Consider the following 22489-nt stretch of genomic DNA (forward strand, 5'->3'; position numbering starts at 1 on the left):
GCACATATTTTTATTTCTTAATAACTTTAAGGCAGACACTTCAAACACTGTCTCTAAACAGTAAATGAATACAGCACCTTTCCTGTTACTAGCTTATTCCTTTCTAAATATTTCATTCTAAGGTAAACTGAGTGGAACATAATAATTTAAAAACAAACAAACAAACAAACATCATCACACCCCCCCCCCACTTTAACCATTAAATAATGACTTGGATTGAGATCTCATGGGATTTAGTTGAGTATTTATCCACAGCTACGACCTATTCTGCCCTAAAACAACCCTTGCAGTCAATACATTGTCGTTATGCAGCTGACCTAGACCATTCTGAGACAGCTCTTGCCATCTCTAGAATACTGCTGCTGTTCAGCTATTCAGTAATTGTGTTGTCTTACACTCACATTTTATGCCTCACAAGAAACTCAATGAGAATGCCAAAGAGAAAATGTATCCTTGCTTGATACTACTGCCTATATTTAGACTTTGCTGCAAGCACACTAACTTGTGTGCTATATTTCAATAAATTATTTTATTAATAGACCTTAGCATCTGAAATGAATCACAATGAAGACAGCCAAATGTTCTATGAGAACTATGAAGTTTGCAGTAAGTATTTTGGCACATTCAGTGCTTCCAAATGAGCTGGACATGATTTTCAGAAAGAAAAACCCAGTTGTCTTTTCCTGTAACTTTGCCTCTCAAGCGCCTTTATGCTGAGGTGATACTTCAAAGAACACTAGCTAAGATTTAAAGCAGTCTTTCACCTAGGCAACTAAAACTAACTCAGAAGTATTTGCCTTCCCTTCAGAGCATTTATAGTGTCAGATTTGGCTGACAGTTTTCTGATAACACCAATGAACTCTGATAAGGTGTCAGTATTTTCCCAGTGCCTAGTCTTTACTTGGTTTTCCCCAAATGTCAGCTTTTATTTTTGGTGTGTCTTATTTCTTTATAGTATGAAATGCTATGGTGCCTAATACCAGCATGTAACAATTTGTCAAATCATTAGTAAATGTTCCTCATTGTTTCAGTTTGAGATCACCCAAACACATGGGCTAGTAAGTGCGTAGGCTGAGAAAGGTGAGCGAGAAAGCACAGCTGCTTCTTTGAGCAACAGTGCTGGCTTAAAGTGTATCTCAAACTGCAGCTGTATTCTATCGGTGCAACCTCTACTAGCTGTTCCAGCTTTTTATTTTGAAGGGGAGGGGATGATACCCAGTAATTTCCTCCTTCACCTTTTGTTTCATTCAGAGTTTTTGCTGCCTTTATAAAGAAATTTCATTTGACTTTCATTCATCTTGCACACAACTAGTTTGGTAAAAAGCTGCAGCAATGATCAGCCCCTATTACAGGAAGGATCAGGAGGTGCTGGAACATGCCCAGAGAAGGATCACGAGGATGATTAGAGGGCTGGAGTACCTCTCCTATGAGGAACAACTGAGGGAATTGGGGCTATTCACTCTGGTGAAGAGAAGGCTCCGAGGAGACCTAACTGTGGCCTTCTGGTATCTTGAGGTGGCCTACAAGAAAGCTGGTGAGGGACTTCTTACTGTGTCAGGTAGTGATAGGACCAGGGGGATTGGAAGAAAACTAGAAATGGATAGATTCAGATTGGATATTAGGAAGAAGTTCTTCAGCATGAGAGTGCTGAGACAATGGAACAGGTTGCCCAGGGAGGTGGGAGAAGCCCCATCCCTGGAGGTTTTTAAGGCCAGGCTGGATGCGGCTCTGGGCAACCTGATGTAGTGTGAGGTGTCCCTGCCCATGGCAGGGGGGTTGGAGGGCCAGTCCTAGAGAGTGATGGTGAATGATGCCACATCCAGCTGGCAGCCAGTCACTAGTGGTGGCCCCCAGGGATCAGTGCTGGGCCCCATGCTCTTTAATACCTTTATTGATGATCTGGATGAGGGCATTGAGTCCATCATCAGTAAGTTTGCAGACAACACCAAGCTGGGGGCAGGTGTTGATCTGTTAAGAGGGTAGGAGAGCTCTGCAGAGCCTTGACAGGCTGAACAGATGGGCAGAGTCCAGTGGCATGAGATTTAACACATCCAAGTGCCGGGTTCTACACATTGGCCACAACAACCCCATGCAGAGCTACAGGCTGGGGGCAGAGTGGCTGGAGAGCAGTCAGGTGGAGAGGGACCTGGGGGTACTGGTCAATAGTAAGATGAACATGAGCCAGCAGTGTGCCCAGGTGGCCAAGAAGGTCAATGGCATCCTGGCCTGTACCAGGAACAATATGGCCAGCAGGAACAGGGAAGTCATTCTGCCCCTGTACTCAGCACTGCTTAGGCCACACCTTGAGTCCTGTGTCCAGTTCTGGGCTCCTCAGTTTAGGAAAGATGTTGAGTTGCTGGAATGTGTTCATAGAAGGGCAACAAAGCTGAAGAGGGGTTTGGAGCACAAGCCCTGTGAGGAGAGGCTGAGGGAGCTGGGGTTGCTTAGCCTGGAGAAGAGAAGGCTCAGAGGAGACCTTCTTGATGTCTACAGCTACCTGAAGGGAGGTTGTAGCCAGGTGGGGGCTGGTCTCTTCTCCTGGTTGACCAGCATCAGAACAAGAGGACAGTCAAAAGCTGCATCAGGGGTGGTTTAGGCTGGATGTTAGGAAGAAGTTCTTCATAGAAAGAGTGATTGGCCATTGGAATGTGCTGCCCAGGGAGGTGGAGTCACCCTTACTGGAGGTGTTTAAGAGGGGACTGGATAAGGCACTTGCTGCCATGGTTTAGTTGATCAGATAGTGTTGGATGATAGGTTGGTCTTGATGACCTCAAAGGTCTCTTCTACCCTGGTTAATTCTATTCTAGATGATCCTTGAGGTCCCTTCCAACTCTAACAATTCTATGATTCCATGATCACAACTATCAGGATATGAGAAAGACAACACTTCCAGGCTCTTCACTTAAGACAAATCTAGCAAAAGTTCTATTTCAAATCAACCTCTTAACAGCTTGAACTGAGTCTTCCATTTAAACACTCAGCATGCAAATAATTGTATTATTCTTGTACTATTTCCTCTTTAGATTCAAAGACACAAAGTGAATCTCCTTCTGAGAGATCTCCCATGAAGTAAATTCTAAACTACCTTCATGTGATTTTATTTAAGTGCACATCAACTATGGCTTCCTTGATTTTGATACAATATTGAGGAAGCAAACAAATAAAATGAAAATATCAAACAGTCTATGTTACAGTCTTCATTTGGTCTTAAGCCAGGTAAGTAAAATGACATTACAAATCATATTGGCACAACCATTTTGCAGATAGTTCATTTTATTTCTTAAGACATAGCCCTTCCTATCTATCTATTCAACCAAGTAAGAGTCTGGTCAGGACTCTCAACTTTTTTTTCCTTCACTACTACACTGTCCCACTCTACATCCTCCAGAAGGGCAGTGCTGCCCCAATTCAAGTTATTTGGGACCTTGCTGCAGAGGGAATTTTCTTTTTCCATTAATTTTATCACTCACTCTTCACTTGGCAGTTTTTTGCAATGCCCCACTTTCTCTATCCCATCAAGTATAAGCTATTTCTATGAAAATCTGTGCAATCTACCTCCAACCCCAGACATCATTTCTATTTCAGTCACAGAAAAAATTGGCTGCCACCCTTCCATTGCTCACTGACTGCGTCTCTGCCAAGCGCCTTCATGCATGAGCCCAGACTGCCTCTAATGCCTGGAAAGGAGTATCCTTTGGGCTTCCCACAAAGCCTTGTCATTGTTCTTTCGTTCTGCCTCAGCCACTGTGCCAAATTAAATAAATAAATCAGAAAGTTCAAAGACAAGCGGGTACAGCAGCCTCCTCACCACACTGAACTCCAGCAGGCCTCTCACTTCCTCCCATAACGCCAGATAAATACAAAGCAAGCCCTGATAGTAAGGAATTATGCACACAGAGAAGTTTTCCCCTGTGGACGACTTGGTACTCACCAACAGGCAGTTAAAGCCATCTGTAAGTACAGATCAGGTTTCCAACAGACGCTGAACTTCATCTTTTATTCCTTTGGCAGAAGAGTAAGTACCTATCTATGCACAGGCACACTGACCACCCCCACTCACTCTGCAAAAATCTTGCTGATTTGCACTGTTGCCTTGCAGATTATTGGTCTGCCCTTGTGCAGCTTTTCAAATAAGCAAACTGAGAAAGGAAGAAGTACAGCTCTCCCTTCATAGCTTATCTGAAATCCCTCTCCTCCTCCTCTTCTGCCAGAGCTCAAGTCTGTACCCTGGTGATTTCAGAGCCATATTACTACAATCCCATTTCTGAGCCTCTGAAAACAAGTTAGGTAATGCTCCAAGCATCTGTGGGTTTGTTGGTGTTTTTTTAGCTAGGTGTGAGAAAGCAGGATTTTTCAAATGCTGAGTTTAAAACTATAGAATGTTTTATGTAATTCAAACTCTAAACCTGCAAGTACTGAGATGAATATATCAGTCATCTATTTAAAGAAATTATACTAAATTAATATGCATTTACATAATCATCCATTACAGATTCATGTATTATATATGCTAACTAATCACAGAGCACAGTCAGCTCTCCAATCCATCCTGATTTTCTTATGCATGGACCCAATATAGACTGCTGGCTTTCTCCTCCCTCAGTCTGCACTTTGCAGACAACGACAAACTTAACCTGAACTGAAAAATTCTAGGTGAGCATAGTAACTTGTTAAGTGCTGATCTGGCAGTGATCTACAGATCAAACATCTGCCCCTACAGAAAATTTTTAACTTAAGCTAGGTAACACAACTTAGCACATCAGTAACTTTTATACCATGACCACTGTAAAAAATTAGTACTTCAGTTGAATACCTCAAAGCACTCACACTGAATACAGAACTAAACAGTATAAAAATGGAGGTGGTAGAAAGAAATGGCTCATGAGGATTTCTCTTTGACCCTCCACAATCCAGGTGTTCCAGAAATGCTTTTCACCATTTCAATTAAGATCCTGGTTGTTATGAAAATGTGACAGTAATCTGAAACACAGGTACACTGACAGTTTATTGTCTGCTCAGTCAAGATGCTTTTTTTAGGTCCCTGAAGGGTACTGATGCTGAAATCTGTTATTATCTAATAACAACAAATATTTCAACATTATTATTCATAAAAGATCACAGCAAGCACAAGAGAAATAAATAATCATAAAATGTTTCTGCTTAACTCAGTGAGACCTATATTCCATTTTCAGTACCTTCAGTAGGCACTGTATTGAAGAATCTAAGACTCAGCCCTGCCCAGGCATGTCGTTCCATGTCTCCCAACATAAACTGCTTTTTCATAGGCCCAGATCCTGGTAACTCTCCAAGTTGCTGATATGTAAAACTGTAAACTGACTAGAAATGGAGTATTGGGAGAACAGTTCAGAAAATATAATCAGCGTTCAGCAAATCAAAATGCATATATGTTAAATGTGTAGCTCTGTGAAAGTACCAAAACAGCTAATAAAAACCCTAAGTGCCTCACCTGGTAGAGCTCTTCGAGGTTGTATTTAATGGAAATGCTATTCTGTATGGCTCCCACCGCTTCATGAAGTTTTTGCCAGGTGTCCTGAGTGTAATTATCTGGTAATTTGGGTCTTTCTGTGAAGGAAGACAGGTAGTTGAAAACTATCCGCCCAACGGCAGTCGCTACCAATCCTCCTCACCATGGTGCATTAAGTTCTGCCAAGCCATGCTGTGTTTCACCGTTTAAGTTTGGCAAAAGGAGAGGGTCACTAACTCCATCCAAGGCGACGAAACCTTTGCACAGGGCATTTGACCCCACAGCCAGCCTGCTCCGCACACAACGGGGCGCCCAGGGACGGAGCGCGGACCCTGCCCGGCCAGGACAGCTCCTGCACCTCGATCCCGGCGGCTTCAGGGCCGCTCCAGCCGCAGGGTCGTTTGAGTGTTTACGCCCGTGTTACTTTTAGCAAGGTAACCCTCGCCTTGCTTTAATTAGTTTTGACACTAAGGTGGCTTTCTGCCTGCTTCCTGTAGGGCGCAAGTCGTCGCTGCGCTGCTCCTCCCGCTGCACCCACGCACCGAGCCCCACGCGTGTCCCCGTAAGCCCTTAAAACCGGGATGGTGATGGCAATGGGAAGGTTATCAGCCCGGCAGCAGCCTCCGCTCACCCAGATAAGGCGACAGGGCGGATGACAGCGGCGGGGCCCCCTCTGCCGCCGGCCCGGCCCTGTCGCTGCCTGCCCTACTGCCGCTGGGAAGGGGCGGAGAGCGGCCAGGCCCGCGGTAAACAAAGGTTGGGACGAGGCCAAGCGGTGGGCAGAGCGCATCTGCCGGGACGGAGGGCCTGGCCCGTACCCACCTCTGAAGTTCTTGATCACGAGTTTCTTGGAGGAGGCGGTCGCACCTCCCCCTCCTCCTCCTCCCCCGGCGCGGGTGGCGGCGGCCAGCGAGGCAGGCTTCGTTAGCCCGTTGGTGTGCCCCACCAGGGCCGACAAGTGCGGTTTCTTCTGGGGCTCGTCCGCCATCTCCGCCCCGGGTGCCGTGTCAGGCCGGGGCAAGGCGCTGGGCTGGGCTGAGCTGCGGCCGGCTGGTCTCCGCCTCCGCTCCCCTCCTCCTCTGCCGCCGCCCTCCCCCACCGGGCCGGCCTCTCGGCCGTGCCCGCGGATCAGCTGCCAAGTGCGGCCGGCCCGGCAGGCACCGGTAGCCACCCGCCTCCTCCGTCGCTGGGGCGCCTCGGCGGCCGGTTTGCTGTCTGCGCCGCCCAGCCTGGGTGCAGGTCTGCGTCTGGGCCGCCCCCGGCACTCAGGCATGCAGGCAGCACCAAGCCCGCTCACAAGATGGCTCCCGTTCCCGCTGGCGGCCGGGGCAGTCTCCAGCGGGGTCGAGCGGCTGCCGACGGCGGCTCCTCGCCATCATCTCGCAGCTCTTCGGTTCCCCGTTTCGCCTAGCCCTACTTGTTTATACCTGGCGCGAAAAGGCATGGCGCCTAGGGGCAGCTGGGCAAGCCGAGTAGATGCGTTTCCCAGCCTGACCTCGGTTTCTCACCCAGAGGAGCCATCAGCCCCGAGAGCCCCCACGTCCCTGTCACCGGCAACACCTAGCTTAGATGGGACACGCCGAGGCCTCACGCTTGTCTTGAGCACAATCTGACAGGGCACGGAAGGTGCCCTTGTTTTACAAGCCTCACTTTAGTGTACCGCTTCAAGAGTTATATACCCGATTTAACTTTTTGCACAGACGTTTACGTAGGCTGCCCAGTGCTCCTTGCGAGCAGTGACACTCATTAGAGCACAGCGGCCGTCAGCCGGCCGTGAGAAAAGGAGGAAAGGGAAACAAGCAGCCAAGCCCGGACACTCTACCGGGTGACACGGGGCCCCTGTAACTGGACATCTGTAACACGGGTAAGCGCAGAGGCCCTGGCTCACGGAGATTACCGCTCGTCTCCTTTAAGAAGTGAAGAAACAAGGGGAGCAAAAGCGACTACTCCCTCCCGCGGTACTGATTCCACCTACGGTGCTACTACAGCCTCCCATTCCCCCACCCACCGCCCGCGAACGGGCAGCATGCCCCAGCACACGAGGTTTATCACTGACGCAGGCCCTTGGGCCTGCCCATCGCGCTTTCTTACTGGCTATTGGGGCAAAGCCCCGCCTCCCGGAGGCCTCAGTGGGCGGAGAGGGGCGGTACCACCTCGGACGGGTCGGATGGGAGGGCGGGGCAGTGTCACGTGACTTGGCAGGTCGTCCCGCGCTGCCCCTTGGACTGAGGGGCGCGCGCTCCGGTTTGCAGCCCTCTCGCGCCCCGTACCTTGCCGGGTACCGGAAGTGTGGTGCAAGTTGCCGGAAGCTGGGTATTTGCTGTCGGAAGTGCCGCATCGTGGCTTGAGTGTGGTCTTGCGACGGGGCAGCACCGGCTAGGGCTGCCAGAGCTGAGGGTGAGGCGTGCAGAGGCTACCGAAGACGTGCTAGGGATGTAGGGGAGGCGCGGGGCGGATGGGTGGGTGTCCTTGCGCGGCGGTGTACGAATGGGGTCACGTCCCGCTACCGTGCATCTTAACGGCTTGCCCTCCGTTTTCCTCAACTGCAGGCTTCTAGGGCGCTCCGCTTTCCTTGCGGCCTTTGTGCCAGGGTTTCTTCTTCCCGCGCAGTTGCTCTCGGCAGGAAGTGTGTTTGTGCTCTGCTCTGCTTTCTCTGCTGCTGTACCCGTAGGCTGGCAGCAGCCAGATTCAGTTAAGGTCATCCCGTGTTTCCTCGGAGCGAGGGGGTTATCAGTGTGGGATGGTCTCACTTCGTTTTTCTCTTAAACTCCTGTTCCTTTTGCAGAATGTGATACAAGTGTGGTTTATTCGAGACTGCTGGTGCTTCTACATGTGTTTTAATGGCACACATCACCATAAATCAGTACTTGCAGCAAGTAAGCCCGTTCGGTTTTCTTTTTTGTATTAATGGACACAGACTTTATGGATGCGTTTTTCTCTGCTGTAAATATGTTATCTTATTTAAGAAAGAATTCAGCATGGAGTGTGTGTTCTAGTAATGAAATATGTTTAAGTCTCACTTAGATATGCCAGTTGAGTTCCAAGGATGTATACCTGGAATTTCTGAAAAGTCTGATGGTTACCAGGATACCAGCTGGACTGAACCCTCAGTGTGGAGCTTTAAGTGTGACCACTCTTACTGCTTCTTTCTGAACCATTATATTTTCATCATTGTTATCATATTACTTCAGTCAAGATCAATCAGGATGATTGAAAGGCACAAAAAGAGAGTAACTTTGTATTTTAGTCTCAAAAACGGAGCAACTGAGATCTCATGGCAGTAGTCTGCTCTGAAAAATCAGTATCTTGTCCACTTGACAGTCTATTTATCATTTAATAAGAAAAACTACTTCCAAACAGAATAATTAGTTCTCATTTACTTTACAAACACCACACACCCTCTTCCCCTCAACCCTGATCTCTTAAAGATTTTAAGCTGCTGACTTGCACTCTTTGGTGCTTCCCTTGCAATTTTAGTCTGATTTTTCCCATTTGCCATAATCTTTCCATATAGCAAAAAGATTTTTGTATGGGCATAGAAATATGACAAACAAAACACAAGTGGCAGAAAAAGATCTCTTAAGATGTGATAGCTAAAACTACTTCCACAAGTGGATGGAAGAAATTTCTAGCTTGATGAAGCAGAATTGAACCCTTCTCTCACAGAATGTAGCATTTACAATCTTGACAGGTTTCAAAAGTGTTCTATACAGATGCTAGTCTAATATCAGACTAACAACAGCTGCATGTTTAATGCTCCTGTCTTCATTTTTAAGCATTACTCAAAGATTGTTTATGCCTTCAGATATATGGTTGGATGCTCATAAATTCAGTGGGAATTTAAAGAAGTTTAACCAAACCTATCTCTCACAACTGGTATTTTACAATGCTAAACCTATGTAAGTGGCTTGGGAATTGTCTAGTTTTGTTGTATCCTGCAAATAAGTTAAACAACACAGTAGTGTTTACCCTACTGTATCCCTGGTATAATTTTGAAAAACAGATGTATTGAAGTGCAATATTGATGCAATCAGTTTTAAAACTCACATTTAAGTTGGTGTTGATGTGGATGAACAGTGGTAACAAGAGCACAGCTTCTTTAGTCCTATGTGAATATTTTGTATGGCTGCTGCTGGATTTTATTCTGTAATGTCACTGTTTTCTTTGTAGGTACAAGAAGCCATTGACAGCAGAGATGGACAATTTTGTGCTGAATTGGTATCATTTAAACATCCACATGTTGCAAACCCAAGGTTACAGGTGAGAATTGATGCTGACATTTCTTTTGTTGTGCTTTCAGTTTTTGTAGCTCTCTTATGGGTTCCTTTCCATTAGAGATAAACCTCAGAAATCTGTTTCACAGGCCAGATATTTTCTATTCTTGTGGTTTGTGTTTGGTTTGGTTTGGTTTTTTTCCTCTCTTGGATGGCTTTTTGCATTCCAGTTTGTATTATTTTCTGGATGGATATATAATCTTTTAAGTCCCTTCTAGCCAGGTCTACATTAGTAACATTGCACGCTGAAGTGACTACAAAGAGAAAAACGGTGGATAGCAAGAGTCCAGTGTTTGTGCTGTGTTAGTTTTCTTCCTAGTAGCTGGTGCATTTTGGATTTAGGATGAGAATAGTGTGATGTTCCAGTTGTTGCTAAACAGTTGTGTTTGGTTTGGCTGAGCTGGAGGTAGTTCTGCCCAGAGCATCCTTCTTGTGTTTACACAAAGTTGTGGACTTTCAGCTTCTTACCCCACCAGTGAGTAGGCTGGGGATGGTTTTATCTAAAGCTAGCTCTAATCAGATTCTGGAGAGAGAATGCACACTAGCAGTATCACTGTGGTGGTAGGACAAGGGGCAGTGGTTTGAAACTATATAAGGGTAGATTTAGATTGGATATTAGGAAGAATTTCTTTACTATGACGGTGATGAGACACTGGAATAAGTGGCCCAGAGAAGTTGTGGATGTCTCATCCCTGGAAGCATTTAAGATGAGGGTGGATAAGGCTTTGAGTAACTTGGTCTAGTGGGAGGTGTCCCTGCCCATGGCAGGGGGGTTGGAGCTAGGTGACTTTTAAGGTTTCTTTTGACTCAAGCCATTCGATGATTCTGTGAATTTACTACCCTGGATGTGGTTATTAGTGTAACTTAAAGTTCTGATAGATAACAAAGGCATGTGTGTGCATAAAACTGCCAAGGCACAATATCCATATGATGTTTATCATGCATTGGATGTTCCTTTAATGTTTCATTGGTTTATTCTCAGCTCCCATCTCCAGAGGAGAAGTGCCAACAAGTTTTGGAACCACCGTATGATGAAATGTTCGCAGCCCACTTAAGGTAAGGATGGGCCAGGAATGTAAAGTCAGTTGTGAGATATCCAGCAGGGATGGGGAAGATTATCCTTAAGTTTACTTAGTTATTTTAAAGGTCTTGCATCTGAAAGCTTTTAAATTTATTGCTTTTATAAAGCTGGAACCACAGGAAATAAAGACCCTCTCCAGATAAAATGAGCTTTACATACTTGGCAGTCATCTGACACAGCCTTGGTTGTGGTGCTTGCTGTTTCCTTTACTCTGCATTTACTAGCTATACAAGGATTTAGAGTGAAAGAAAGGAAATAAATATTTTTTTAAACAAAATTTTAATAATAAAAGTACTCTTAAGGCAATTTTAGGAAGTTAATTCTGTGAAGTTTTTGTTTTAAAATATTCTGCATTAACATAGTCTTTAGTTTGGTTTCAACAGGAATTTTTCTTATCCATGCTAATCTTGGGTTCAAAAAAGTATCAACATATGACAGCTGATACTGAACATGCTACAGAAACAAATGCTCATGTATCTCTCAGAGCAGTTGTCTACAGTTACCAAACTCAGTGCTGTGTTAAAGCATTTTTGTCCAATTTTGTCAGAAACAGTTCTAGTATTTTAGTATCTCTTTCAAACAAACTCGAAAGCTCTGTGCCTGCTAAGAGGCAAAAAGAAGTATCTGTCTTTATTATATTTGCACTAATGCACCTTTTCTTTGACAGGTGTACATATGCTGTTGGAAACCATGACTTTATAGAAGCATACAAATGCCAGACAGTTATTGTCCAATATCCTTTACCATAAAGCTTGTATATAATTTTCAGATTAACTGTTTGTCTTCTTGTAGAAGTAAGATCTCTTTACCTCTTTTAAAATAAATAGAATGTGGTCTTCTTCAGCTAGTTTAGGTTCTTCAGTGAGGAAATCCAGATACACTTTTCTCCTTTCAGCTTTCTGTAGGACTAAGAAAGAATCTGCCAATTTGCTTTAAAATAAAAAAGATCCTCAAATCATTGATATACCTCCCAGCTTATACTTTGCTAAAGGGGAAGGTGCTGGTAAAGAAAGCTGCTATCTTATGTCTAAGTGGCCACTGCCGCTGGCACACCAAGGACTAAATGGCTTTGCTTGTGTTCTTCCCTGTTGTCTCTGCATCTTAACTTCTTGTCTACTTGCTGGGTTGTGTTTTTTTGTTTCTACTCTTTCATGTGGTAATACATTCACAGATTCCTTCAAGTCTGTGCTTCATTTCACCATGTTTTGAATTCTCCTAAATACAATACATCTTTCCTGCGAGCATTTCAGGCGCATAAAGAGGAAAACTGGTGAGTACATGAGACAGAGCTGCCAGAAACTGAACTTGCATCTTTCCCTAGTATAATATCACGGTAGTCATACTAAAGTTATGCCTGTATTTTTTTATTTATCCCCAGTGATAATTAAATGGAGCCAATTTGATTTCTCTGCCTGTTTGAGTTTTTAAGCCCCAAAGTCTGAAAACCAGACATCTGAGCTTAATTATGTAGAATGATCTGTAAGTAAACAACTGATTTGTTCAAGGTTAGATGGTGCTTCATTACCGCCACAATTAAAAAGGTTTCAGAATCAATTCTTCCTCCAGCGTAGGATTTCTGAAATGCTGAGATCTTGAAGGGCTTGCCTTTGAAATATTTGACCCTTCTTTTTTTAACTGTAATTTATACTTCTCTAGTTTTATGACCAAATATGCTTGTTTCTCCTGTCTTACTGCATGATTTGCTTACACTAGGTACATTATGTTTTACTTTTCCAGGGCTTTACCTATAATGTATTCGGTAGCCCTCGATCTTCGGATTTTTGCCAATAATGTAAGTAGATGTGATCAACAGCCTCCTTACTTTTGTCTGTTGGAAGTTTTCATGGAGGAAGTATTTTAGACTGTATTACATAGCCTAATTTTGTTCTCTACCGTTTAACTTATTGTTGAGGGTTTTACTGATGCACTGAATTCATCCAGCCCTGGTGAAAAACCAAAGGTTCTTTTTTTTTTGCCTGCCCCCTATTTGCAGCTTTAACTAGAGAGGTTCTGAGGACCTGTGTGCAATTGACAGAAGCTGCTTAGAGCATGTGAAGTGATTAAGTACTGTCTTTATAGAGTCGCATAGTGGCTTAATTCACTATTTCCATGTATTATCCTTGGGATTTTGAGGAGATTTTTATAAGGGTGGAGATTCCCCAGACAACAGAACTGGTGTAACTACTCACCACATGGGAAGGAGAAGGTTTCTGCCTCCTTGCCCCTCCTCCAGCTATGTGTACTGCTTTTGATGCTCGTTGGATATGTTGCTGGGCCCACACAGCAGCTGAGAAGCAAAACACCACCACATTTGTGTTATTTTTCTCATGCTAGTGGTTGAAGTACCCTGTGTAGGAATCTATCAAGAACTGCCAGGCCAAGGTGAGTAGCAGGGTTATGATCTTGTTTGTAGACACTTTACCTGAAGAAGTGAAGTTAGAGTTCAAGTTAGGCTGAGTATTTTCAGTGTTTGTCCCTTTAGCACATCCACCCACAGTACAAGGTATTTGGCATGCTTGCACAGACAATATTTCGTGTGTGTGCCTGCTCTGTAACAAGTCTTCATTCTCGGTCAGAATGAGGCAAATTTGTGTACTTGAGATGTGTAAGAAAAGGGTAAGTGAGATCAGTCATGCTAGAGGTGTTTGAACTCTTCTAACCTTAATATATTCAAAGGATGGAGATACAGAGAAGACTTCTGCAGCAAAGGATGTATTTCCTTTCCTTTTCCTTACATTTCAGCTAGTGACAATGCACACATTATAATAAAGCTCTTCAGCAAAAACGAAGTAAATATCTACTTACTACTTTTTAGGCTCTTCTCTCCTTATTTAGCCTCTGCTCTCCTTATGCATTAATCAGTGCATGGATCTCTTCCATGTGTTGGCAGCCAATCTTTTTCTTTTGCAGCTGTATCATATGTAACATGTTTTCCGTTTCTCCTGAAAGCCCCAGTGTGTGTTGCTACCAGAAAGTGTTGAATGTGCTTTAGAAAGAAAATCTAGCCTTTGTGGCTTTGGAGGGAGGCTTCGTTGTAAATGCTAAAATTCAAACTCCATAAGAGGAAGAGGAATCATTTTACTTTACTTCACTTCACTTTACTTTACTTCAAAAGATTTTGATTTTTTTTGCCAGTCTCTTGTTTTTTGAAAACTTGAGTTGCTCCTCCCAAGTCAGCTATCAGGTGATCCTGAGAGCTGCATTCAACCTAATGGTGCTGAAGATGATAGTGGTCAGTGCTATTTTCAAAGGACTGTCCTCTTGTGCATTAGGTTTGGTACACATTCAGGAGCCTCTTTGAGTGTTTTCTTTTACTCTGTGAGCTTGGCTGCCTTCTGGATTTGGGGAATAGCAGGCTTAACAAATCAATTGCTATAATACTTTGTAAAATGCTGCATTAAGGAAGTAAATTGGTTGCAACTCAGCAGAGCAGGATGCACAATCACATTTTGTTTCTTGCTGTGTAATGATAGGCAGATCAGCAGCTAGTGAAGAAGGGGAAGAGCAAAGTTGGTGACATGTTGGAAAAAGCAGCAGAACTCCTAATGAGCTGTTTTCGAGTCTGTGCCAGTGACACGTGAGTGAAAGACCCTCTGCAGAATTTGCACTATTGTTAAGAACTTAATGAACTTCATGTAAGATTTTTCCATTTACTGAGACTGTATTTGTGTAAAAATGAACAGTTCTGAGGCTGGTTTCTTCTCATTTACAGCCTGTTCTCTCTTGACTATTAAATACAGCTGGAGAGGCCTTCCCTTCAGGTTTTACATCTCTAGCAGATGTTGTTGGGAGGGATTGATCATGCCACTGTTTCTCAGGAAAGACCATTAACATTTTTGTGCCCTTTTCAGTTGTGAAGCTGTTTCATTGTCATTAGACGTAAAAGAGATGACTCTTTGGTTCCCAGTCTTTGGAAGTGTTAAAATTGCTAAGTGAAGAAAATACTTCCTTTTTTGTTCATCTTTCTTTCACCTGGAATACTACAAGCAACTGCTATCCTAGTGGATGTGTTAACTGCAGATTGGAGTGAGGACCCTGATAGAGATTAATAATATGTTGCATGACATCTTTTCATTTGGTTAAGAAAAAGTGTAGCAGAGCTGTTAAAACGGAAGATAGGAGGAACACATTTTGGCTTGACAGTGCTGGTGTGGTTTAAGAAAAGTTTGACCTTGGCTTTTATTTCAGATACCTATTTTTACCCTAAAAATCCATGAAATAGCTACAGAGGTAGTTTACCCTAAAGGCAAAGCCATCATTTTTTTTTACAGTGGTCATTACTAGTTGTTTTTTTCTTCTTTGTTTTCACAGTCGAGCAGGCATTGAAGATTCCAAGAAGTGGGGCATGTTGTTTCTGGTGAATCAGCTGTTCAAAATTTATTTTAAGGTAGGGTTCAAGCCTGGTAAGCTCTGTTCTGTATTTTGTATTCTAAGCCAAGTCCGCTTCATTTTATATGCTGCTATCTATCTACACTCTCTGAGTAAAATGAATGCAGCTAATGTATTTTTCTAACAGATCAACAAGCTCCATCTATGTAAGCCCTTAATTAGAGCAATCGACAGCTCAAACCTGAAGGATGAATATAGCATGGCTCAGCGAGTTACGTACAGATACTATGTGGGACGCAAAGCCATGTTTGACAGCGACTTTAAACAAGGTACTGCGTGCCAGCAAGACAGGCATAAAGTCTTGCTGCTTGGTGTGAAATCTGGCTGTTGTCGTGTGTGTGGGACTCAAAATGTGTGTAGAAGGTGCAGTTGTGTTTGCACTGATTAAAGGAATAGTCATGCTAAAAGATCAAAGGTACACAGACCAGATCAAAGATAGCATCATATTCAGTATTCAGTAATATTCAGTATCACTAAGGTTGGAAGAGACCTCAAAGATCATCAAGTCCAACCTGTCACCACAGACCTCATGACTAGAGTAGGGAGGACACTAGTGCCTGCCGCAAGAAGGGGTCGCAAACGATCAATATGATCCACGAAATCCAACTTTATTGAGCATCAGACACTTCTTATATACAGCAGCCTAGCTGCCAACCCCACCTTCTGCGGTTAAACATCCTGCTTTCCCATCCTGATGAGATAATCACAAGAATTCTGTTTTACATTCTTCTTTACTTGTTATCGCCTGTAAGGGCGTAGTGACCTTGCTTTGGTATCCTGTTATCCTTTGCAGGCAGCTGCAAGCACAGCTACAAGGCCACGGTGGCCTGGCTGCATCAACACACTAGCTTACTGTGAGCAGTAAATAACAAGATGGAGTGCGGCCTACATACTCTGTTCAAACCATCGTTCCATAGAACCATGTCTTTGCAAGCCATTCTGCAACAAGTGCCCACTGCAGGCTTGAACTCACAACCTTCCCATTAAGGGTCTTATGTGCTACCAACAAAGCCACCTGTGTTTTGTCATAGTATCAGTCAGGGTTGGAAGGGACCACAAGGATCATCTAGTTCCAAGCCCCCTGCCATGGGCAGGTCCACCCCACACTAGATCAGGCTGGCCAGAGCCTCGTCCAGCCTGGTCTTAAACACTTCCAGGGACAGTGCCCCAACCACCTCCCCGGACAACCCATACCAGGGCTTCACCACTCCTGGTGAAGAACTTCCTCCTCAATAAGATTCCATGACACTTCTAATTGTAGCAGTTTTGAAATATTTGTGTCAGCAAAGCTCCCTCTAGTCTTTTGCATCATGTGTGTGCTTAATAAAACATATGAGCATCCAAAACAGATTTTTCCTCCCCCCTACAAAAGAGGTGTTGTGACTCACTTGTCCTCTTAAACTTACTGTATGCCATGTAGAAAAACTTCAGCAAACTGTACTGTAGAATTAGCTTCTTGATGCACCCTGGAGGTGTTCAAGGGGAGATTGGACGTGGCACTTGGTGCCATGGTCTAGTTGTGAGGTCTGTTGGAACAGGTTGGACTTGATGATCCTTGGGGTCTCTTCCAACCTTAGTTACTGTGATACTGTGGTATTTGGAAGATGTAGAAACCACATTTCTGAGATTTCAAGTAGATTCACTAAAAAATGCTTCTGGAGCTAGAGGGTACAACTTTCATTCCTAACTGAAGCCTTTGACTCAAATCTATTCTTGAGCCAGTTTTGTTACTCTGAACAGTGCCTTCTGCCTGCCTGGCTTGTCATTTTTCTCTCTCAGTGAAAACTGATGAGAGATTTTCAGGTTGTCATGCTTTGTGATCTCACTGGCACATTTTTGCAGCTCAGCAGACGTACGCATCGTGTGCAACTTATGCCACTCAAGAACATAATCTGTGAGTTTAGAATGCAGGGTTCTGTTTCGTCAGTGCTTCTTGAGACTGTACCCTCCCCCAACAGTAGCACAAGAATACTGCTGGAATGAGCTGAACATTTCAGTATTGCCTGTAACTTACCTGGGAGATCTCAGCCTTGACAAGTTTTCTTTGACTTTCTGAAGTAGGACTTTTTATTCCTGGCACTGCTTTGTATTTTACGTGGCTCTTCAATAATTTTTAGAGTATTTTTCTTGCTGCATATCGATTGGTGCGATGATTTTTTACGTCATTTCAAATCTGCTGAGTTCAAGCTAAAGAGGGACATTGAACATAGAATTTGGGTTACATTTTAAACCTGTTTTTGTTGTTGACTTATGACTTTTATTTGTTTCTGCAGCTGAAGAGTATCTGTCATTTGCCTTTGAGCACTGCCACCGCTCAAGCCAGAAGAACAAAAGAATGATTTTGATCTACCTGCTGCCTGTAAAAATGTTGTTGGTGAGCAGGTGTTACTCTTCTAAATAATTCTTTGGAGGCAGATGACCAAATTGTTGCTCAGTACTGTTGTTGTTTCTTTCCTTATTGGAACTGAGAGGCTATCTGTACCTGAGTTCCTCCACGGGAGCCAGCATGTGCTCACCTTGTTTTGTGAGGACTAAAAACACTGAAATGTCATTTATGGCCCACAGGAAAGGAGAAAAGGGAGGGGGACGACACACAACCAGCCAAACAGAAATTTCACCCTCCTTTACACCCTGCCTTCCTTTACACCCTGCCTTCCTTTACACCCTGCCTTCCTTTACACCCTGCCTTCCTTTACACCCTGCCTTCCTTTACACCCTGCCTAAAGGTGCAACCTGAGGTTACTTTTGTAATAACGTTTTCTGGAGCAGTTTTAGTGTATAAACAGCACTAGAGAAACTAGATAAAGGTCATTGTTTTCACAGTTACTTTTTTTAAATCAGAGCCTAAACATCAACACTGACCTGAAACTGTACTAAAATAGCTTGGATGGTCTTTTTTTATTTCTAGCAGCTCTCAGTAAACATGTAACTGACTTCTGCTCTCAGCTAATCCTCCAACCAGGAAAGGAGTTACCAACAGCATAGCATGACGGTAACTAAATTTAAAGTGTGACCCAAGTCAGTATGCAATCTGATCTCTGCTGTGCAGGGAGGTAAAAAACAAAGTTTCTTTCATTAGAGTAGGTGGTTCTGTCTTACCTGACCTAGCAATGAGAATTAATTTTGTTTCTTTAAATTTAAACTTTGTTTTGTTTTGTTTGGTTTTTTTTGTGAGAGAACTTTTTTGTTTCTGCATGGAGGCATAGGGAAGGAAAAAATGTAGCACAGACTGAGCTAGCACTTGACAGGCTGAAGCATTGCTTGTAATATTAGTAATGCTTGGGATTCCTGTGTTTCTTCTGTTTGCAGTTTAGATCATACAGCCATAATGTAAAATTTGGATCTGCCCAGACCTCTTGTCACAGGATCCTGATTTTACAGTTTGTTAACTGTTCCCCAACATTAAGATGTATTAAGACGCTCTAAAGAGTGAGATAAGTTACTATGACTTGAGCTACAAGGTATTTGATAGGGACAGGGGGCTTGTCTTACGAATAGAATTAACCAGGTTGGAAAAGACCTCAGAGATCAAGTCCAACCTATCATCCAACACTACCTAATCAACTAAACCATGGCACCAAGCGCCCCATCCAGTCTGTTCCCAAACACCACTGGTGATGGTGACTCCACCACCTGCCTGGGCAGCCCATTCCAATGGCAAATCACTCTTTCTATGAAGAACTTCTTCCTAACATCCAGCCTAAACCTCCCCTGATGCAGCTTGAGACTGTGTCCTCTTGTTCTGGTGCTGGCTGCCTGGGAGGAGAGACCCACCCCCACCTGGCTACAACCTCCCTCAGGTAGTTGTAGACAGCAGTAAGGTCTCCTCTGAGCTTCCTCTTCTCCAGGCAAAGCAACCCCAGCTCCCTCAGCCTCTCCTCACAGGGCTTGTGCTCCAAACCCCTCTCCAGCTTTGTTGCCAGTCTCTGGACACCTTCCAGCATCTCAACATCTTTCCTAAACTGAGGGGCCCAGAACTGGACACAGGACTCAAGGTGTGGCCTAACCAGTGCAGTGTACAGGGGCAGAATGACCTCCCTGCTCCTGCTGGCCACACTGTTCCTGATGCAGGCCAGGATGCCATTGGCCTTCTTGGCTGCCTGGGCACACTGCTGGCTCATGTTCAGCCTACTATCAACCAGTACCCCCAGGTACCTTTCTGCCTGGCTGCTCTCCAGCCACTCTGCCCCCAGCCTGTAGCTCTGCATGGGGTTGTTGTGGCCAATGTGCAGAACCCGGCACCTGGATGTGTTCAATCTCATGCCGCTGGATTCTGCCCATCTGTCCAGCCTGTCGAGGTCCCTCTGCAGAGCCTCTCTACCCTCTTAACAGATCAACACCTGCCCCCAGCTTGGTGTTGTCTGCAAACTTACTGATGATGGACTCAATCCAGACCATTGATAAAGATATTAAAGAGCATGGGGCCCAGCAGTGATCCCTGGGGCACACCACTGGTGACTGGCTGCCAGCTGGATGTGGCACCATTCACCACCACTCTCTGGGCTCGGCCCTCCAGCCAGTTCCTAACCCAGCACAGAGTGCTGCTGTCCAAGCCATGGTCTGACAGCTTGACCAGGAAATACATTTATTCACCTCTTTAGAGAAAATAAAATATGGTTATATATTTAACAAATGTTTTTATATCTTGCAATATTATATTTTAAATGCATTTAACTTTACCTTGGAGAACTTGGAAACTGTTTATCTTTCAGGGCCATATGCCAACAATTCAGCTCTTAAAAAAGTATGACCTTATGCAGTTTGCTGAAGTAACAAAGGCTGTGAGGTATGATGATTGTTTTATTGCATTGTGTGTTAGTTCAAAAAGTCTTAAGTAAAAGATACTGATTTGGGATGATTGAGGGGGGTAGGGGAGAGATAGTCCTACCAAGTGAGCCATTTTCTTTCTCGTTTGGGTGAGACCTTCTCATGTTTTCATTTCTTCATCCTTGTAGTGAAGGCAATCTCCTCCTACTGAATGAAGCTTTGGCAAAGCATGAGAGCTTCTTTATTCGATGTGGAATCTTTCTGATCCTTGAGAAGCTGAAAATCATCACATACAGAAATCTGTTTAAGAAAGTGTAAGCCTAACAAAACCTACATTTTCATAAAAGCACCCTTAATGTGTTCTCACCTAGGACTGTGATATAGACACACATACTCCTTCGTTCTCTGTGAGAGAACCGAATTGCTGTTAGTGAATTTATTGTGGAAATGCCATTTTTCTAAGAACTGAAATTTTGAAGTAGTTGCTTTTCAACAGCAGATTTTTTTATTCCTCTGTTGCTTTTTCCAGGTATTTACTACTCAAAACCCATCAGCTATCTCTGGATGCCTTTCTGTTTGCTCTGAAATTCATGCAAGTTGATGATGTTGATATCGATGAAGTCCAGTGCATTTTAGCTAACCTTATATACATGGTATGTGCTGACTGCTTCTTGTCTAGCCTGTCCAGATTGCAAACACTAAAAATATTAGGTAGGGAATAAAAGTTTATTACAAAAAAAAAAAATATCCATAATCCCAGGTTTTCTTGTGTGTGGAAAAAAAAAAAAAAGAAAGTATTTATTTGTGCCCAAAGTGAAGTGCTTTCATTGGCCCTAAGGGCCTTCTGTAGTTCCTGCCTCTCTTGCATGTATCAGGTGAAGCCAAAGTTCAATTTTACATTAAAAATCTAATACTGGCAGTTCTATGTATGCAAAAATACTGGTTTAAAAATGCAAACATTTTAAATGCATTTGAATTGGGAGATTCTTAGCATTCTAATATTAGAAAAGAAACAATCTAGATTTCTGTGGTTTTGTTTCACATATTTCTCTAAGTGGATCTCAACTACTCATGAGCAGATAAAGGCTTGTAATCTAGAGATTTCCAATGAATCAGAGGTTTTGGAGCAGCACTGCAGTGTCAGCAAGAAAATAAACCACGTCTCCATGCCTGAAACAGATGTTTTGGTGAGGTCTAGGAGTAACAAATATTGGTCCCTGGAAGGTTTCTTTCAGTGTTACAGCACTACATCAGAAAAGTAAATACTGTGTCATTTAGTTTATTATGTATGAAACAGTGGTTAATTAATATCCCCATATTGAAGTGAGCAAGAGGGAATTTAGCAACACTTCTGTAGAGCTCTGTCTCTTCAAGGTAATGTAAGCAGACCAGTAGGGGGCCCTGGCAACGGGCTCAGGCTGACAGCAGCATTAGTGTACACAGACACACACAATTATGGCTCTAACTTTCAGATTCCTCTGGGAGCTGACCCACTTACAAAAAAAACGAATGCATTCTTATAGATGCTGAGTGCAGTAGTGATGGGGTATGCACACATAGCTTTGCTTGATGTAGCCTGGAAACAGCTGGGGTTACAGGCATTGTGTTACCAGCTTGCAGTACTAATGCTGTCTTTTTCTCCTTGTGCCAGGGTCACATTAAAGGCTATATATCTCATCAGCATCAAAAGCTTGTGGTCAGTAAGCAGAACCCATTTCCTCCACTGTCAACCGTGTGTTGAGTGTTGCATCCTATCCATGGAAATACTGTTCTGATACTCGGTTTGCCCAGTGGAGCTGCTCCTAATCACTCCGAGAACATTGCAGATGACCTGGTTCACGTCCAGGACTGGAATACCAGGAACTGTTTGTGGCTTCTTTCCCAGAATGGCCAAGGCTGCAGTGTTACAAAGTGCATTGGAATGAAATGCTGACTTTTCAGCGATAGTTTCCGCAGGCTTTCTAGATCATTCAAAATACTTCATGAGGAGATAAAGAAAAGCATTCCAAATTCCTTCCAACTTCACTTTAAAGCTTTCATAAACTACTTTGTGTTAGTATTTTTGCAGTTATCTTTCAGAGAGGAGAAGGATCCATCCCTTGTTATTTCTGTTAATCCATTCTTCAGAGTGGCAATGATGTTTCCTTTCATGGTTTCCATGGATTTTTTTTGTCTCTTCAATAATCTTGCTGGTATTAAATACTCTTTCCAAGCTTCCTCTAAAAAATAGAGAAGTGCTTGGCACCAAAAGCTTTGCTGTGTCAACAATACCTACAGGTTGAAGTAGATGTGGGATTTTTGTTTGTAGATGCCCACAGGTGGGTTTGGGGCAGATTTCTTTCATTTTTGTTACAATGAACAAAAACTTAGTTAACTGATCCATATTCTGGTTTATTCTGCTTATGGGGAAACACTCCATTGGATCCAATAGTTTTAGGTGTTGCTTCCTTGAGGGGTTTGGGTTTTTTGTGGGTGGTCCAGCATAACTTTGTC

General features: G+C 43.6%; 2 protein-coding genes across 3 annotated transcripts in view; one reads left to right on the plus strand and one right to left on the minus strand.

Annotated features, from left to right (window-relative positions):
- The window catches only part of CUL4A (cullin 4A), a 44200-nt gene extending 37661 nt beyond the window's left edge, over positions 1-6539 (minus strand). Inside the window, exons 1-2 of one of the 2 annotated variants that reach the window (XR_008462332.1) lie at positions 6308-6539; positions 5468-5583 (exon numbers count right to left, since the gene is read on the minus strand). Coding sequence is in view for 1 of the 2 variants with exons in the window: in XM_054162855.1 (XP_054018830.1) it covers positions 5468-5583; positions 6308-6473 (282 nt within the window). In the remaining variant the exon portion in view is untranslated. The remainder of the gene's footprint in view (positions 1-5467; positions 5584-6307) is intronic. The other variant, XM_054162855.1, reaches the window with a different exon arrangement.
- Positions 6540-8228: 1689 nt separating this feature from the next.
- On the plus strand, positions 8229-22261 carry PCID2 (PCI domain containing 2). Its single transcript, XM_009898719.2, has 14 exons — positions 8229-8361; positions 9656-9745; positions 10742-10815; positions 11508-11573; positions 12069-12110; positions 12578-12632; positions 14314-14417; positions 15152-15227; positions 15357-15498; positions 17503-17603; positions 19942-20015; positions 20185-20310; positions 20526-20649; positions 21648-22261. The coding sequence occupies exons 1-14, from the start codon at positions 8326-8328 to the stop codon at positions 21735-21737; spliced, it is 1200 nt and encodes a 399-aa protein (XP_009897021.1). The 5' UTR covers positions 8229-8325; the 3' UTR covers positions 21738-22261.
- Positions 22262-22489: the final 228 nt, after the last annotated feature.

Source organism: Dryobates pubescens, chromosome 7 (genome assembly GCF_014839835.1).
Source record: "Dryobates pubescens isolate bDryPub1 chromosome 7, bDryPub1.pri, whole genome shotgun sequence".
Classification (NCBI taxonomy): Eukaryota; Metazoa; Chordata; class Aves; order Piciformes; family Picidae; genus Dryobates; species Dryobates pubescens.

Excerpts from the sequence above, each read along its gene's own strand:
- PCID2 (XM_009898719.2), top strand. The coding sequence starts at position 8,326 with ATGGCACACATCACCATAAATCAGTACTTGCAGCAA. Across the intron at positions 12,633-14,313 it reads TTCGGATTTTTGCCAATAAT|GCAGATCAGCAGCTAGTGAA; the intron begins GTAAGTAGATGT and ends GTGTAATGATAG. Across the intron at positions 15,499-17,502 it reads TGACAGCGACTTTAAACAAG|CTGAAGAGTATCTGTCATTT; the intron begins GTACTGCGTGCC and ends TTGTTTCTGCAG.